At 36.5% G+C, this 18,504-nt stretch overlaps 1 protein-coding gene across 1 annotated transcript in view; it reads right to left on the reverse strand.

Moving 5' to 3' along the window:
- The window catches only part of LOC150091105 (neuroligin-4, X-linked-like), a 641,407-nt gene extending 638,391 nt beyond the window's left edge, over positions 1 to 3,016 (reverse strand). The window contains exon 1 of the mRNA XM_090374313.1: positions 2,518 to 3,016. Coding sequence (XP_090230439.1) covers positions 2,518 to 2,959 — 442 coding nt within the window. The 5' untranslated portion in view covers positions 2,960 to 3,016. The remainder of the gene's footprint in view (positions 1 to 2,517) is intronic.
- Positions 3,017 to 18,504: the final 15,488 nt, after the last annotated feature.

Here is an 18,504-nt window from a genome sequence, read left to right on the forward strand (position 1 = left end):
ATACTTGTATTGACCTTGTTATTATAAATGACATTTAATGTAAATGTCATGTATAAAAAGATCAGTCACAACCGCTTTGTCAGCTCTTACATTCGGGTAGGAAGGGTCTACCCGCCCACCGACGAGGAAATAATCTCCAAAACGGTGCCGTCTGGGTGGTAGCAACCACAGTCTTCGCTGCTGTATGGTGTTCTCTACTTGGGAAGCGTTGCTGCTTATGCGAAGTGCAATGAGAGGGCAACTGGTTGTGACGGGATTCACAGTATGGAATGTTCAAATAATAATGCCGTTTGCACACTTTGGTTATTTTTTATAGCCATAAATTGATGCCTTGTACTTTTTTTTTAATACTGTGTATAAATTCTCTGATCAGTAAAAATAGTACTTAACAGAATACTGCGCATTAGAGATTACAAAAATATTTTTTTCAGGAATAATATCTGATTAAGTTACAGATACGATTGTAGAGCTAAACATTTCACAATATGTTGAAATGTTTAGTAGATAGTAATTTTTTTATTTAGATCTATAATCGTAATTTAGATCTATAATCGTAATAATAGATCAAATGCTTGGAATATAATGCTTAGAGTTGGTAAACTCAATCCGCATTTCTTCAAAATGCTCACTTTAATATTGCTGAAGACTCATATCAGAATTAATATTGCTGAAGAATGCTAGTACAATGAATACTGTAGAGTGCTGTACAGTATTATACAAATAGAATACTGTTCAATGCTAGTATACGATGGGTAATAGAGTATGTACCAATAATATGGTTTTAATATGAACCTTACTGTATATTAATATGAAGTGCCAGCTTATTGAATTTGTACACATTCCTAGTTGTTTAAAAAGAATATTGAAAGTTCACATTAAAATTTAGTTAATTAGCTTGTGTTTATTTTTCGATATTAATGAAAAATCATTTACTTAGCTTATGGAAGTCTTAAAGTTTACTGTGATTTCAAGAGCTACTGAAGTGACCAAAGAAATTTATGTTTGAATAATTTTTCCTTTCTTTACTATTATGTTGGAGTGAATATCCTAGCGTATATTTATAAACACACCGCAAAAATAAATTAAATGTTAGCATCCACACGAATGACCAAAGAAAAATGCCACTCTCCTAACAGAAGTTGGCAGTATGAGGCAGATTCATTGCCCTCTCACACTCGGAAAACGCTTGATATGAATTGAGTTTTGGCATCACTTTTCTGACAGAATAATTTTTAATCCAAAATGTATATATCTTTATGTATCAAGCCATCAAACAACTTTCTTTTCTACTAAATTACCATTATTGACAGCAAGAAACGAGAAGACAGTTCTGAAATTAAAATATTTATCAAAAAGTTTTTTTATTTATAGCTAATGCTTCAAGTTTCGAAAAGACTGTATTCGAAAGCCGCAGGTTTAAGTATTTTAATTTCTGATCTCACGAACCAGTGCGAACAGTCTTCCCAAAAGGTTCTCTTCAATTTAATTTTAAATTTTCGTTGTATTTTAGCAGTTCAAATTGATAAATCCATGTGGATTTCAGAGGCAAGTCTCGAGATATAGAAGCATTTGCTATCCAGGCCAGTTGAAACTGTTTCATTATTTTTACCTCCACTTACAGTTGATATTACGCAATAAAAATCAGATGAATCCTGTCAGTATCCTTCAGAAATCCCCATTAAGAAAATACGTAGAAATGACTTGCTGATGAACCTCTGAAATAAATGTTACTTGTTATCCTCGACACCTATTTACTAGGTGTCGAGGATGGTTACCAAACAATAATTAAGGAACATAACATAGAATATTATTTTTGATGCATTTTAACGGATATAAAATTTTAAATATTGTATTTCGATTCTTAAAATGTTTCTTCCAATAAATAAAGTCCCAAAATAATACCGTATTAGAAATTTGTATAATTGGGATCTGTTTAAAAATTCATAAATGCCACAGAAAATTCTTAAAAATCACTAGAAGTAAAGTGAATAACATTACCTTTAAAATTTGCCTGTATTTTATGTCAATGCGTACATAAATATTCATATTGCTTAACAAATTGAGTAATACTTAAAAATGCATCTACAAATAATCTGCAGAAACAGAAATTTAAAGGAAAATTCAAAGTATTTCAAACAGCAACGTTCAGCCAACAGTTTAGATACTTTTATAAATCTAGTTATCAGAGTTAATCATAACATGTTTATGTATAAGAATATACCTAAGAAATATGTAATTTAGGAAAGACATTGTGTACAGTCTGTAGTTTAGTGTGAAGAATTTGGAATGATATTTTTATTCTTATACTTCAACTTATCAGAGTATTTCTTTTTCTTATAAGCTTATTTTGATAGATGTATTTGTTCTTTCTTATTTAATAGCAGAATTTTCCTTAAGGCGTGTGTCCCCCACTTCAGTAACTGTTATCTCCCCTCCAGTTTAAACGACTAGCAATAATGAGCTCTTTAAAGAGTAACAGACAATCAAAAGCTGAACAGATATAAAATATTGACTCACCAAGTGCCGGTGCGTAGATATTCAGATAAAGACAATCTTCGCTTTGATTCATGAGGTAGGGTATTAAACGACGCAGGTACTGCAGTCGCCCAGTCGGCATCCGGCGAAGGGCTTGCGTCTCATTCCCAATGTCCGGGAGTCGCTGCGGGCATACTGGTCCGAAATGATCCGCCATCCGAATCCCACGCCAGTGAGGGGGTGTTACGGGGGGCATAAAACGTAAAGACCCCACGGGGGCACTGGCGTAAGGCACACCAAGGAATACTTCGACAGGTTGTAGCTGTCGATTGGATAAAGTGGTGATAAAGCCACGTAAGGCTCCGTATTTCGTGGTTACGACACGCGAACTCAGACGACGCGCGTCCGCCAGCACAAACTGGGAAGATGTTGTAAGAACCAGGAAACACATAAGTTCTAAAGCCATGTAAGTTATTAACGGCATGACAAACACAATGACAACAACACAGCGACGTTAAGAGGTGCTCATAGGAATAGTGTTAAAAGGAAATGAATCCCTTCCCTATGTTCACCTTTCGGATGTTTTCAGAGATGCTTGTTCAGATTATCATTTCAGAACCGCCACCTACTTGAATTAAAGAAGCTTTTAGATGACCGACACAATTTCTGTATAATAAGAATATACTTTCTTAAAGTGAAGGGTGTAAGATACATAAATTTGTATATACATGGGGAGGAGAATCCCACTCTCCATCACATTAGAGATGGATGCATCCCTTGTACCACCCAGCTCTGACTTCGAAGCTGCGAGATAGCGAAAAACACAAGGCGCATTTAAGAAAATCGATGCTATCTTCTCCGCTTTTCACAAGTACGTAGGAGCTACACAAAACAGACCACCACCCAGCAATATTACAGTGTTTCTCTCAACAGATCTATCGCACTGATGTTACGAGCACTTCCTAATGAACAGCATTTTTATACTCGGATATCTCCCCCGGTGTCTTCGCTTTTAGAATTATCCAAGGTGTTCGTAATCATCACACTGGGGTATCCAATTTCCTGACGAACTCGCTAAATTCCTTTTCCACAGAACATACTGGCTCTTTATTGATGTACAAACCATAGCCGCCCTCATCCCTTCCGAGCGCTTCTGATACCTGCCTATTGCTTGCTCTCAGACCTCAAATAAGCCGTCTACTTTCAAATTCCTGCTCGCTCAGTGCACGGCGCGCGCCGTGAACAAGCCTCGTTTGAAGGAAAGATGCTAGCGTGATTAAGCTCTGCACATGCGCAAGTGATGTTTGGTATCGTCCACTAGATAAAGTAGGAGGGTTATGTCACGTGGAGACGAAGAAACTGCGTAACCTTAGTGACAGTGTAATATTCCGTGATGATTCTGAACCCCAATATGATACTACAGGTGTGTGCACTCCATGATATAAAAGTATCACGTCGCTTACAATTATTGCAAAAGTTTCCTCGTGCTTATTAAATCACACGAAGTAAAAGGCTAGGCTCTGGCAAGACCTTCAGTTTTCAAGGAAGGAAGAAAATTAAGCTTCCGGTCTCGTTTGATAAAAAAAAAGTTTGTATAATTAAACCAGCATCAAGGTTTATATATTTAAACATGCATTCCACCACATTGCAATTAAATTATGACAGGCAATGCGCACATGACCGTGGATATTTAACTCAGAGTAACTTGCGTTCAGCTAAGGTAACTAGCAGTTATTCTCAAAAAGGTAGTATTTGAAGTATTCGTTTAGTCATCGAATCAGTTTGGGCTGGCTAACTCTTGTTTTTTTTCTCTGTTAGTTAAGGCTAAATCAACCACGATGCCGCTCTCGCCAACACAATATGCATATATATTTTTGGCACCGTGCGAAGAGGCACGGTGCCAAACCATAATACTTGGTTGTCAGTAATAATTAGAGTATTACAAAGTGGTGTGTATAAATAATAACATTAACAAAAAAAGATGGTGGCTTCATATAGTTTTAGCCAGATATCCGATATACTGATTACAATAAACTTCAATCCCTCACTTTGATATCAGGATCATTCCTCTATATCAGGATCAAATGATTTTACATTCGTATTGAATTCTAACAAAATTTATATATTATTGTAGGTTATTTTCCGAAGTCATTTTATATTTCACTCTGAATATCCTTTTCATTTTCTGAATTTTTTATAATAATCTAAAATTTACTTTAATATGAAATAACGCATGTATACCCTATATGCACGAAATGTTTTATTTTATATAAAAACATCTTTGACGAAAATCAAAATCGTTTTAAATTTTTAAAATCGAACGGCTGAAACCGAAGTTATAAACTATTTAACGTTTTATGCTCACGTCCGCTACCTACTCTACCGAATTAATGTTAGTGAGCGAGTTTGGGATGTGACATCATTTGCGTCATTTCCGTCTCGCATTATCGTTACCAATCGGTTTTACTTCAGTCCAAAAAAGAAAAGTAGGTCTCGCCAGAGATGTTTTCACATCCAAACATTGCTACGAATCGTCATATATATATATATATATATATTTTTTTTTTAACTTAAATAAGTTATTTTAAGATTTCAGCTACTTCCATTTCCATTTAGCATTAAATAATAATTATTATGCCGCAATAACCTTCGTTAACAGCACTCTGGAACCCCTGGTAGTTCGCTGATGATCAAGAGTTCCAGGAAAGTAAATCGTCATGATGTAATCTCCCTTCCCTTGCTTCCTACATATCCAAATCATCCGAGATTTGTTGTACATGCGATAGACGAACAAGCAAAGATTCCTAGCATAACGCTATTCAAAGATAATAATCGTTGTCTTATAATTAGTAGCCATTTATTAATACTTAAAACTGGTAATATAGTTCCACATAGAAGTGAAAAAACTAAACGGATTATCTTGTAATTTTGTTGTGAGCTGAAAAGAATTTCAACGGTAATACACTCCGCTTTAGATTAATGGAAAGGGACGGTTCATTATTTTCATTTCACTGCTTCGCGTGATTCAGTTTGTATGCTTCCAAATTTTTTTTTTTGATTAAGACCTTTTTAAGTGTTACTTCAGATTCCATTCGTTTTTATCTAAATGAAAAGAATAACTTTGCTTCTATTTCAGATTTTTAGTCATCAGACAGTCCATCCTGCTTAAGTAATGCGTACTCATTCTTTTGTGTGACTAATTTACCTTGCCTTGTAATTTAATTCGTTTTACTGCCATATCATTATGTAGACTTTCGTGTGTAATGTTTACATCCTACTTGCTTTCTGCACAGAGCCACGAAAGATTTTCGTTCTCAGTTATTTCTGTGTCGTGCCTGAATCTCATTAACACGTGATTTGTGAACTCCACCTAATTTTATAATAGTTCTACCATTAATATATTGTTGACCTCTGTTTTTATCACACCAATGATCTAAAAGTAGATGATATTAGTGAGGGAAATTCTGAGTTCAGGATGCTTTGAAATCCGGGCTAATTTGCCAAAAAATGTAAAATTTCTCCTACATACGCCATTGGTCTTCAAGAGGATGAAGACGAAAGTGGTAAAATCCAGGGAAGCAGAAATATGCGAACATTTTGTATCTCTGAAGTTCAGAATTTTTCTCATTGTTTTTACGCTCTTAAAAATTTAAATCACACACACACACACGAAAATGCACAGTCTCCGAATATATACCCCTTCCACTTTTTGATGCATAGAAAGTACTTTTAAATGTAAATACTTTTTACGAAATTGCAGTCATTGTATGCAATAACTTCGCCAATATCCTGTAGATACTACAGCAATTTATATGAATTTGTTTAAGAAGCCATCATCATTATTAGAAACACCCTGTTGTGTTACTATTGTCTGACGTATGTAAATAAATATAAATGTGATCTTTATTGTAAGGTGCAGCGGTACACGCAGGTACGGATTGAGCTGAGGCACCTACTTGGAATTTTGTTGATCAGCTTGCATTTTTGTGCTAGCTTCTCATGTATTAATCTAGCCACCTGGTCGAGTCCGTGAGTGTACTCCCACTGAGTAGTCATCCTAAATCCTGCAGTGATGCGCTGGATTGATTCTGGGGGCAGGGGGCATTGACGACATGCGTCGTATCTCATTCCGAGGTCCGCGTTGATGTATTTTCTGTAATTCCTAGTGTTCATTACCTGATCTTGGATAGCAAGCATAAATCCTTTGTTATCGGGGAGGAACTTCCTTTCGTGAGTCAATCGTTGGAAGCCATCTCATGTAGTCTTTATGTAGTCTCAATGACTTTATGTAGTCTTCATGGAGGACATTGTAGTGTCTGCCATAGTGTCTTCTTCGCCCATCTTTTCTGTCTTTGTTTCTTCCGTTTGTGTGGTCTCCTCGTTGCATTTGTGTGTCGTTTGTCTATCTTTCTTATGGCTTGGTAGATTAGTGCTGTGTTTTCCTGGAAGTAATCCCGCAGGTTCTTAATCGACTTCTCTTGTTCACTGAGGTCGGTCAATTCCCTCCCCTCCTTCTTGGCGGGCCATGGTCAAGTCTCTCGATGGCCGACTTCGAGTGGCGTTGGCGGCTTATGGTTATCATTATCCTGGTTGGTCTCGTAATTTTCTCCAGCTGGTGCAATCTAAGATTTCGAAGGAGTACGTTAGTACAGGGACTGCCTAAAGTGTTTATGGCTGTGACCATGTTCCCACAATTTATCTTTGGTTTTAGCAGGCATATCAGTCTCTGATGGCCTTGATCACCTTATGTTCTAAGTGGTAGGGGTTGCATCATCATAATCTCTGTCATGCCTTCAATCTCTTCACCGGTCTTCAGCTGGTAGTTTTTTCCGACTAGATATTCTTTATGTAATCTATGGGTTTTACATTTGTTGAGGCCAAATTGCATCCTGCTGAACTCTTCTGTGATCCGGAGTAGCTGTTGGAGTTGATTCTCAATTTCGGCATAGTTTTATGTTATATGCACGTCAAATGAGAGAGGATGTACAATTCTTCTTCCCCTCTTTTATGGCATATACGTACTTGCAGTTATTGAGCATGGTGGACAGTAGGTTCAGTGCTAGAGAGAACCATAATGGGCTCAGAGCATCTCCCTGATGAAAGATTGGAGTCCTGATGGGTATCGGTATAGTCGTGATGTTCTCAACCTTGTTTGTGGTCCTCCATTTTGCCACGGTTGCTTCTAGGAAGTGTGTCAAGGTCGTATTGACTTGGTAGATATTCTAGAAGCCAGCTGTGGAGTCGGCATTGCGAGAGTCGATGTAGGTTGTGTGTTGTGTACAAGTTGCTGTGCTTCTTGTAGGCTTGCTCCATAATCGTAGCGTTAATGGTCAATTGCTCCTTTGAACCTTTGCTCGTCTGCTTACATCCATTTTACTGCTCAGGCCTATTTTGGCTCTAAGTGGTCTGATACGTTATATATACAGCGGGTCACTATCTTGTACATTGTTGGATGACAAGTGATTGGTCTGTACTTTGTCTGGTTCGTAGTTTCGTTGTCATTAGTCTTGAGATATGTGATTCCTTAAGTATTATTATCATAAACTTAACTTTTTTCCTCATTTATAGGGTTTTAATCATTGTTATTATTATATTATTTCTCCCTGATGTGGTTCCACCCTGTGACGGGTACTGATACCAATTGTGCATAGGGTAGTTGTAATGTCTAGCATTAGTGTTGGTCGAAGAACTCTGACTAGCCTACAGGTGTTCAAGGTTATGACCTCCTAGGGCTCCTTGTATGTGTTCTCTCGGAGATCTATTGCTGCTAAGCTGTTATGTAGGTCTTTGGTGGCACCATACCAGTGGTTGACACGATGATCGGATGATTGTTACTTGTTACATATACCACATCTCTTTGATCTCCTGCCTTAGGTTCGTGTATTTCAAACATCATCCTGCGGTGATATTTGGATCGTTTCTGTGGCCAGTTGACATCATCTACCTGTCTCATTATTATTGCTCTTATATTATTTCTCCCCGATTGGGGGTTACACCACGTGACAGGTATTGCTACCAAGTGCACAGGGTAGTTGTTGTTATATCTGGTGTTACTGTTGGTCGAGGAACTGTCTGACTATTGTAGGCGTTTCCTTTTTACCTTATTGTATTGACTTGCCAGTTGTAATCCTGGTTGGCTCGTCAGTCGTAAGGTTATTGTTTTATACTTTGCCTCGCCAAATGTAGGCATAAATACCTTGATTTTTATTATTAACCATATACCCTTGGCTACTAAGCTAAACCCTACTTGAATTTTATTTATGGAAACTATCAAGTTATCCTTGGGCCTCTGACTGCTTCTACAAGATTTCAGGTTTAATTGCATTTTTAGCTAGGAATTGAGTGAGGCAATTGACAAACACACTTAAAAAGTTTAGCATGTTTAATTATAGAAATTCACTTAAAGGTTTACAAAATTGATCAACAAAACTCTTCATATTACAAATATTCCTCAGTGGGATAAACCAAAACAATAAGTTCATTCAGCATATCTTGTTACTAAATTGAAAACAATAGTTCCTCTACAATATCCAATTTGTTTATCCAGTTATTCCTTAGGCTACTTTCAAATATCATAGTTAGGATTTCAGAATGTATTTCTTCCCCTTTTTGGATTATTCTCTTGACTAGAAATATTAATACGAAACAGTACTTACAATTATTTTCACTTCTTCGACCTTTTGGAGCAGTTCTTTTATCTTCTAGCACTTTCTTTAACGGTTTCCACATCAGATTAAACTCTCCTCTATCAAACTCACTTTGAAGTGGCATATACTTATTAGCTGTCCACTTATTTTAACTTTATTAACACTTGAAACTACTAGTTGCATAACCGTAACTAATTACCATTCCCAAACACGACTTTCCTCGATTACTAACTTACTCGCTGCTTCCAAACTTGTTAACTCCGAACAACTCATGCCCTTACACCGGCAAATCCTCTCGTCTGTAATCCGACAATTTTCTCACTGATTCCCGACTATTACTCTCATGGAATTCCTTTCCTTACGGAACAACTCCTACCTCTACAACCAACTTAACCCTACTAAACCAGTTCCCATTTTTACCCATGATTCCCTGAATTTTAACCTAGGTAAGTCGAACGTTCCCCGCAATTTTTTTTTTTTTTTTCTTTCTTCTTCTCTTCTACAAAATAAGCTTAAGCTTACACTATCCTACAGGTGTTGAGGATTGCGACTTTTTAGAGTTTCTTGTAGGTATTTTCTGGCAGACCTAATGCTTCTAGACTGTTAAGTAGGGTCTTTGGCACCATACCGGTGGTTGACACAATGATCGGGATGGTCGTTCCTTGTTACATATGCCACATCTCTTTGATCTCCTGTCCTAGGTTCGTGTACTTCCTGATTTTCCCCATGGGTTTTCTGCAAGTTGCCACCGTTGGGTACCGCTACGTCAATCAGATATGTAGCCTTTTCCATCTTGGCCACAAGGGTTATGTCCGGTCTATTGTGTGGGCTTGTCTTATCTGTTATTATGGCGCGGTCCCAAAACATCTTGTGGGTTGGGGTCTCTAGTACTTGCCTTGGGGTTGGTACTTATAGTACAGTACACTTTCTTTGATCAACTGGTATTTCCTCGCTAGCTTCTGATGTATTATCCTAGCTACCTGGTCGTGCCTATGAGTGTACTCAGTCTGGGTGATCATCTTGCATCTCGCGGTGATGCGTTGGATCGTTTCTGAGGCCAAGTGTCATCGTCGACAAGTGTCATCGGACACTCCGGGCTCCTTGGCGATGTATTTTCTATAGTTTCTGGTTTTGGATGGCGAACAGGAATCCTCCAGTCCCAGGAAAGGGTATCCCGCTCGTGAGCCATGCATGTGGAAGCAGTTTTATTTATGTGATATTGAAGAGATCATTGTTATTATTACAGTATTAGAATTTAATTTATTCTATTACTATATCGTAGATATAGCTCAGCTTAAATTTTTCAGCACTCACCTCATAGTAATCCGCTCAGTTGGTCGAAGGTTTTGCCACGTGCATAGTGGTTAAGAGATTCTAATAACTTACGGGGATTATAAATTTAAAAACTAAGTTACGGGCTTTAAAATTTTTTCTAAGAAAGGAAAGCCCACCTTCCATTCTATGGTTGTCTAATTAAAATAAATTAAATAAAGTGAGATAAAAGCTAATAGCCGCGCACGAGCGACTTTTGAAATCGTCTTCAGTTTGCTATAGTGCGTTTTGTCAAAGTGTCGTTTTTAATTAATAGTTATTTAAGAGCCATTAGCATGGTTTCTATGTGTACGTTTGTATATAGGGAGACTACGTCGAAGGACGCGAGAATATCGTTTTCAGATATGGTCAGGGAAGTTATACGTTCGTGTGCCTGTTTAGCATTGTAGACTCTGACCCGAGAAAATTTCATTAAAGGTGAAATACACAAACGTACACATCGAAACCATGGTACTGGCTCTTAAAGAACTATTAATTAAAGACGGCACTTTGACAAAACGTACTGACTTAAACATTAATGATATTTTAGAACTCACGTCACTGTTACTTGACGCCAAACAATTTAAATTTCAAAATAACATCTACCAACAAATTTTCGGCCTCCCCATGGGCCTCGGTATCTCTGTCCCCTTATCCGAAATCTAACTCGCTTCTATTGAAGAAAAAATACTCCAACGCTCTCACCCAGGGATTAAACTATATATGAGATACGCGGACGACGTCCTCTTAATAGGCAACAAAACCACCATCGATACTTTACTGAACATGTTTAATACAACACATGAGAGACTCAAATTTACCCTCGAAGTAGAAACCGATAATAAAATTAATTTTCTAAACCTCACTATATACAAAATAGGTACATCTTTAGGACCAAAATATAGAGAAAGAACACACATACAGGTAAATTCTTACATTACCACTCACACCGCCCTCTATACATCAAAAAAGCAGTTCTATATAATCAAATATACAACGCTATAAAATATAGTCACACACAAACAGACCTAGACCTATCCGTAGAATTTCACTACCTCACCGAAAAATTCATCGACAGGAAATGCCCATTACAACTAATAAAAGAAACCATCACCAAAGTCCATAATAACCCGAGCAAAATTAATAACCACGTGAATAAGATACACAAACCCCTTATTGCCCTCCCATACCATCAACAGTATGCTAGACGACTTCAACAGATTTTTAAAAATACAGATATCAAATTAATATTTACATCTTATAACAAATTAAGTTCTAAATTCAATCCATACAAGACAACATACGAGGATCATAATAACACTAAATATTTGATTAAATGCCAATCAGATTGTCAAGCATGTTACATAGTCAGTACAACAGCAAAATTCGGGACATCAAAAATTTCTAACACGCATGCATACTACCACTTTAATAGCTCCAAATTTAATTTAACAAGTACAGAACTAACACATGTTCAATCTTATAATCATAACCCACTCATCGATTCAGCCATCACAATAGTTAAACTAAATTTCAGTTATAAAATCCTTCAAAACGAAGCCCTCGCCATTGAGTGGTTTAAGCGCCACACATCACTTAACATATTAAACAAAAATATTCCCGCAAACTTCTCCCCTATTTGGAATTTAGCACGTATTAAGTTTCCAGTGCACTGAAATGCATTTCGGGAACTGAATAACACACTCGCGCGCTCTTCCCTCCCCACTATAGCAAACTGAAGACGATTTCGAAAGTCGCTCGCGCGCGGCTATTAGCTTTTATCTCTCTTCATTTAATTTATTTTAATTAGACAGGCATAGAACGGAAGGTGCGCTTTCTTTTCTTAGAAAAAAAATTTTAAAGCCCATAACTTAGTTTTTAAATTTATAATCCCCGTAAGTTATGAGAATCTCTTAACCACTATGTACGTGGCAAAACTTTCAACCAACTAAGCGGATTACTATGAGGTTGAGTGCTGAAAAATTAAGCTAAGCTATATCCACGATCTAGTCATTACATCACAGCACATAAGGACTCCTTAAAATATCATCAGTTTCTTCTATTATTATTGTTGTTGTTATATTGTAATAAATATATATATATAAAACTAATGCAAATATAGCATTACTAAATTGTTGTCACTTGATGAATATTCGAGTTTATTGGGAATATTTCATGTATTATTGGGAATACATGAAATATTGGGAATATTTCATGTAAAAATATAAAAAATATTAACTTTTTTTTATATTTTTATGTTGTATATTTGTATCCCGCTAGTAAGAAGAGTCTGGGTATGTTGTTATTCATATACTCTTCTTACCTTTACGAGATTCATCATGCATGCAATCACAAACATATCCCTATTGCATTACTTCCAGTTTAATTTCGAACCTAAAAGGAGTGGAGTGCTCTGAATTGATAAAATCTATTTCGCCCTTATTGAGCATTGATATCATTCTGACTTCTGTCCGGTGACTTAAATGACTTTTTAAGCTAAAATGCTGCTGAAGAGCTGTTAGGGTAGCGACATAATAATGCCTCTAGAAGACTATTTATTTGTAATGGACTTTTATTTGTACTGAGGCAACTCACGGCGATGCTGCCACACATTATAAATCGGCGGAGTTGGGGAACAATTTTTTTCTGTGCAAACTTCGGTTTTAATATTTTTATTGTACATATGTACGTTACTCCACTCCTTATTGAAACAAACAAAACAGCGGTATCATAGTTTTTGAGCGACTCATGTGGCGTTTCCCACTAATCTCTTTTGCGACTCTTAGAGGATTTCTGTATAAATTAACAATAAAACAGCGTCTTAGAAATACCTGCGATTTTAAAGAACCCGATCGCAGGATATGCTTCCTTTTCTGTATGCTTATCAATGATATTGATGAAGATATATCAGGTTTAATGTCCAAGTTTGCAGATGATACAAAGGTTGGCACGGTTGTTAACGACAGTACAGACAGTATGCTACGTCAACTTGATATAGATAAGTTGGAAAAATGGGCCGAGAAGTGGCAACTGAAGTTTAACATTGACAAATGCAAAGTACTGCATATGGGTAACGGTAACCGAAGAGAAACATGCCAACTGTGTGGTACTACTACACTCAGGGAAGTGGAAAAGACCTGCGGTAATTGTGCAGTCAAATATGAAGTTCTCTCAGCAGTGCAGACGGGGCTGTCAGGGCAGGTTATGGTGTCTTGTCAATGATATATAGGAATTTTGCTAGCAGGGACAGGAGGGGATTATCCCGTTATACAAGGCAATAGTCAGGCCACACCTAAAGTTCTGTGTACAGGTCTGGAGGCCTCATTTTATAAGGATGTACAGTTGCTAGAACGATTACAAAGAAGGGCAACAAGATTGGTGAGGGAAACAAAGGGGTGCTGTTACCAAGAAAGGCTTAAGTTCTGCAAATTGCCCCGCCTGGAGAGTAGTCAACTGCGGGGTGATCTGATTGAGGTGTATAAGGCCTTGAATGGGTTAAGCAAGCTGAATGCTGATGAGATTCTTCCTCTTGCTCAGATTAAAAACCTGAGGGGGCAGATTCAAATTGAGGAAAGACGTAGAATAGAAGTGCGGAAATTTGCCTTTAGCCAGCGGGTAGTTGATTGGTGGAACAGGCCTCCATCTTTTGTTGTGGAAGCTAATAGCCTAAATAAATTTAAGGCTGAGCTGGAAAGGCATTTGGAACGAATGGGGAGGGGTGAAATGGGAGTGTTTTTTTTTTTTTTTTTTGCTGATGCTGCATAAGCTTGCTTTCTTGAATCGCATGCCCCTACTAATGCCAATGCTAATCTAAGTTCAAACCGAAAGCTTATCCAGAATGCTAGACATATTAAAATCGGTGTACATATACGACCCTGGCACAGGTAAGGTCTGGTCTGGTAAAACCTTGTTAACAGTGAGGTTGGTGAGAAGGTTATAATAAACATGCATTAGAAAGGGAACGAGAGTGTTACATTATATATGTTAATTTTTTTTTTTTTTTTTTTTTTATATTTGTTATTCCTGTAACCCTCTGAGCTAGGGCACTAAACGAGCATCACTCCTTTCTCACATCATGTGGAAAAAGGTTCTTTGTTCAATTCCATTAACTGGCCGAAGATGAAAAATGTGTTATTCTGTGAGGATTAGAGAGAATTTATAAACCAATTTTTCACACCGTTGCTGAGTTAGTCGATCTCGTAGGGTGGGTTACAAGGTTTGGTTTTATATATGAAAGATCGGTTTTCCATCCAGTTAAACATACAAATAATTTAAAGACACGATATAGTTGAAGCCTTTTGACCTCAGTTACATATGCATATGAACACATTCTAAACAAGAAAATGGCTTAAGAAAATATTCAAGTTGCAATATTTTATCAATGATAGAAGAAGAACACTTGACTTCGTATAAAGATCAGAAGAAACGCCTTCCTTCCCTGTCATGTTCTTTAGGCTAAAAGCAGCAGCAGCAGCTTCGCTAAACAGACATTACCGTCATGGTCTACAATCAATGAGTTCACTGCCGACTGATGAATCTGGCAAACATATGAGCTTTCTTTATTCAGCTTCCATTGCCCTTCGTCGGAGCAAGTAAGAGATGAATAGCCCTATCAAGGTATAGAATTTCCACAAATGAAACCTATTTCAAACAGAAGAAACGATCAGAATTATGTAGAAATTCTAGTAGTACATATTTGGTAATAAACAGCATCGAAGTTGGAATATTTGACAGTCAATTTTATTGCCAAATTGTTTCTTATTGTGTAAAAGAGGTTCAACTTTATATTTCTTTTATTTCGTGGTATTTATAAGTATTGCCTGTGTAGTATTTATAAATAAACTGTAAGGAAAAAAGCTATTCTTTACTCAACAAGGATGCATGTGGAGTATAATCTTCTGAACTTCTTTGTTTCACTCACTACTTGTACAAATTCTTATATGAAAGGTTTGAAGCATATATTCTCAGCAGTAAAGCTAAAATTGTTTCTGTTTCCTTACCAACACATTCTCTAATAACTTAACTCACTCATATCCTTTCTTAACTCATCAAATGTAATACACCTATTCAAGCGATAACCAGTTTGATGAAATCCTTCCAGTTTTGGGAAATTTATATTTTTTGACTATGATGTTAATTCCTACGTGATTTCCTGTTTTGTGCTATTATTAATATTACAATTACTTGAAACAATATTTCGTCTTTCTAATTATTCTCCCTTCGCAATTTTATATAATTTTGTTAGAGTTTGTTATCCATACGGCTATTTATTTACCTTGTCATAAAAAATGGTATTTATTTTTAGCGGCGACTTGATCTGTTAGAATGATCAAATGATACGCTCCATTTTAGTATCACTCTACATTATCTCCCTCTCTTTTAATCTACGTCTCTCACGGGCACACGCGAGCTTCACATATCAATCTCTTAACCACCTTCTGCTAGGCATTCCTTAAGTACTTAAACTGTTCTACCAGTTCTTGTCTTCCTTCGGTATGTAATCCCCAAATTCTTTCTCTTTTTTGTCCTCTTTCCGCTTACTATAAATTCTCTGTATAATTTCAAAAACCCGCTTAAATTCTTAAAAATAATAATGGCTAATTGTAAACCTAGCAATTCATAATTTTGATGAATCATTCGCCTTTCAATGACTGCATCAATGCTGCTAATGGATAAAACAAGTTGAGTTAATCCGGCTTACGGCAGAGTAACATTTAAAGAACTCAAATTCTCGAGTATCTTTCAACAAAGTGAGATTTTAAAAGAATACTTCATTACCAAATTAAAGATGTGACACAGTATAAAGGTCAAAAGTAAGTGGTTTATTTAATGAGTAAATTCCCTTCCTGGTGATAACGTGTTTTTTTTTTTTTTTATTTATATATTTCATTTATATCGCTTTATTCAATTAAAAAAAAAGGCAGCCCTATGTGTGCATTTGATTATGTATACGAAGTAATAAAATTACGAGTAAATGTGTTTTATCTATTACACTTTTAATTCAACCGTTGTTATTGTACATATAATATCCTGATTTACAATGCTAGTTGGTCCTTTGCGCAAACGCACCAGCTAGTTAAATTTCGTATTTTAAAATTAACTCGTTAAATTATGGTTTCATAAATTCGATTGCTGGTTGTGAGATCTTCCAATAATAAATGATATAACTTTGTAGATGCAAAACGCGAGGCCCATAACGCGAACAAACGTGTATTTAAAAACGTTTTTCATAAAGTATAAATATATTAGATATAAATTATCTAATATTTAATTTAATATATACTAGTGGGCTTCAGCCCGTGCTCGCTTCTTTTTGTTAAAATAAATAAAATAGTTACAGAAGCTTTTGACACTGAGTGTTTCTTCCTCAGCTATGAATATACATAAATACGTTACATATGGAAATCAGTAATGATACCGCGTGGCAATGCTAGATAAACAAAGCGCGTGCACGATGTTTATCTAACATATGACCACGCTAAACCAGAAGCTTATTTTACCACAGTAAAAACCTCTGTGTTCGTATTTTAAATTATATATTTTTTTTTTAGATCATTTCTCTGAAAGCCCAAAGAAAAATTCTTATGAGGCAAGAAGCACATTTATGCATAACAGTGTAAAGGATAGATTTCGAAAGGAACTATGAAATTTTATTAACAGTGACATCGCAACGTGGTTTGTTTTAGAGCGGTGGGTGATACCTCTTTCCCATTAATGCAGCTGTTAACCTATTTCTAGGTTACCTATCGCTTGTCTTAAACTTTGACTTGGCACATCACGGCCAATGAGCTATAAAACAACAAATCATCACCATCAACGCTTATTCATACACCAGATATCCAGATATGCTAATTTGTGCGCATTTCTGCTCAGGAAGTTGATATTTGTCAAAGCAGTAGCATTTATAATTCTGTTGCTAAGCTTAGACGATGTCGAAAGTCATTCTTTTCAAAAATGGTATTTGGTTTCTGCATCTCATCTTTGTAATTTTGCGTTTTAACTTTTTGTTTTTTTATCTTATGATTATTTTTTTTAATTTATGTAAAATTTAAATGTAGTAATTCTCGGGCAAATAGATAAATCTCTACGTAGCGGGTAGAGGTCCAATCCTAGTTCTTCTCTTGAATGCCGATTGCTCGCAAATGTTCGCTCTCTCTAAAGTATCGCCATAGAAAAAGAAATCAGAAGCAATGTCGGATTTTTCTTAGAAGAAAGAGTTGTCCCTTGGAGATCATGCAATTTTTCAACAGATTTCATTGACGGCAGTGCTACCAGTATCTGTGTGCAGTTGTGAAATTTTGTTTCCTTTTTCTTTACTGAAGAAGACAGCACTCAGCGATATCTGTAAATAATTGAGAGGTTTACAGATCAACTGGACGATTGGAATATCAGGAAGAGTATTGCCAAACAATATGGCACAATCGCATCCAGTTCGCGTGGTCAGGGACACCGGCTACCATGATAAGTCCATGTTTTACCTCTCCTGATATTTGTCTGCGGTGATATCACATATATGAACAATGGACACTCAGCTGAGGACTAAAAGGATACCGTTACCAAGTTAAGTGTCGACATTCTCTAGCACGTGCTTCAGCGCTTCGCAGAAAACATATGTCATGGAGTAGACATTTATTACAGAATTGCTGGTGTACAACAGGTCTACCGGTAACTAAACTGTACGTCGTTCCAGCAGGTGTAACCGAAGAGTATGGCTTTGAAAACACCCTGAAAATGTAGACAAGCTTGATTTTTATCATTATCGTTGTAACCGAAATTAAGATTCCTACTAACGTTTTTTTTTTTTTTTTTTGTGGGGGGGGATTTTTTTTGTGTGTGTGGGGGATTTTTTTGTGGGGGGGAAACAGAAGGAAAAATTATTTATATTGAAAAGAAGAAATGGAGTGCTTCCTCAGCGCAGTCATGAATATTTTTATAAATTTTATAATTTCTTTAGTTCATTTTCTTCCCATTTTTCAACCTTATCTGTTCTATTCCACAAATTACATTCTGTTTTCAATTTTTCCTGAATGTTTAATTGCCTGAAAGTTTTTCAGTTCTCTCTGAGATTCTG

This window comes from Mastigoproctus giganteus, chromosome 1, assembly GCF_048544385.1.
Source record: "Mastigoproctus giganteus isolate SK-2022 chromosome 1, ASM4854438v1, whole genome shotgun sequence".
In the NCBI taxonomy this organism is placed as follows: domain Eukaryota; kingdom Metazoa; phylum Arthropoda; class Arachnida; order Uropygi; family Thelyphonidae; genus Mastigoproctus; species Mastigoproctus giganteus.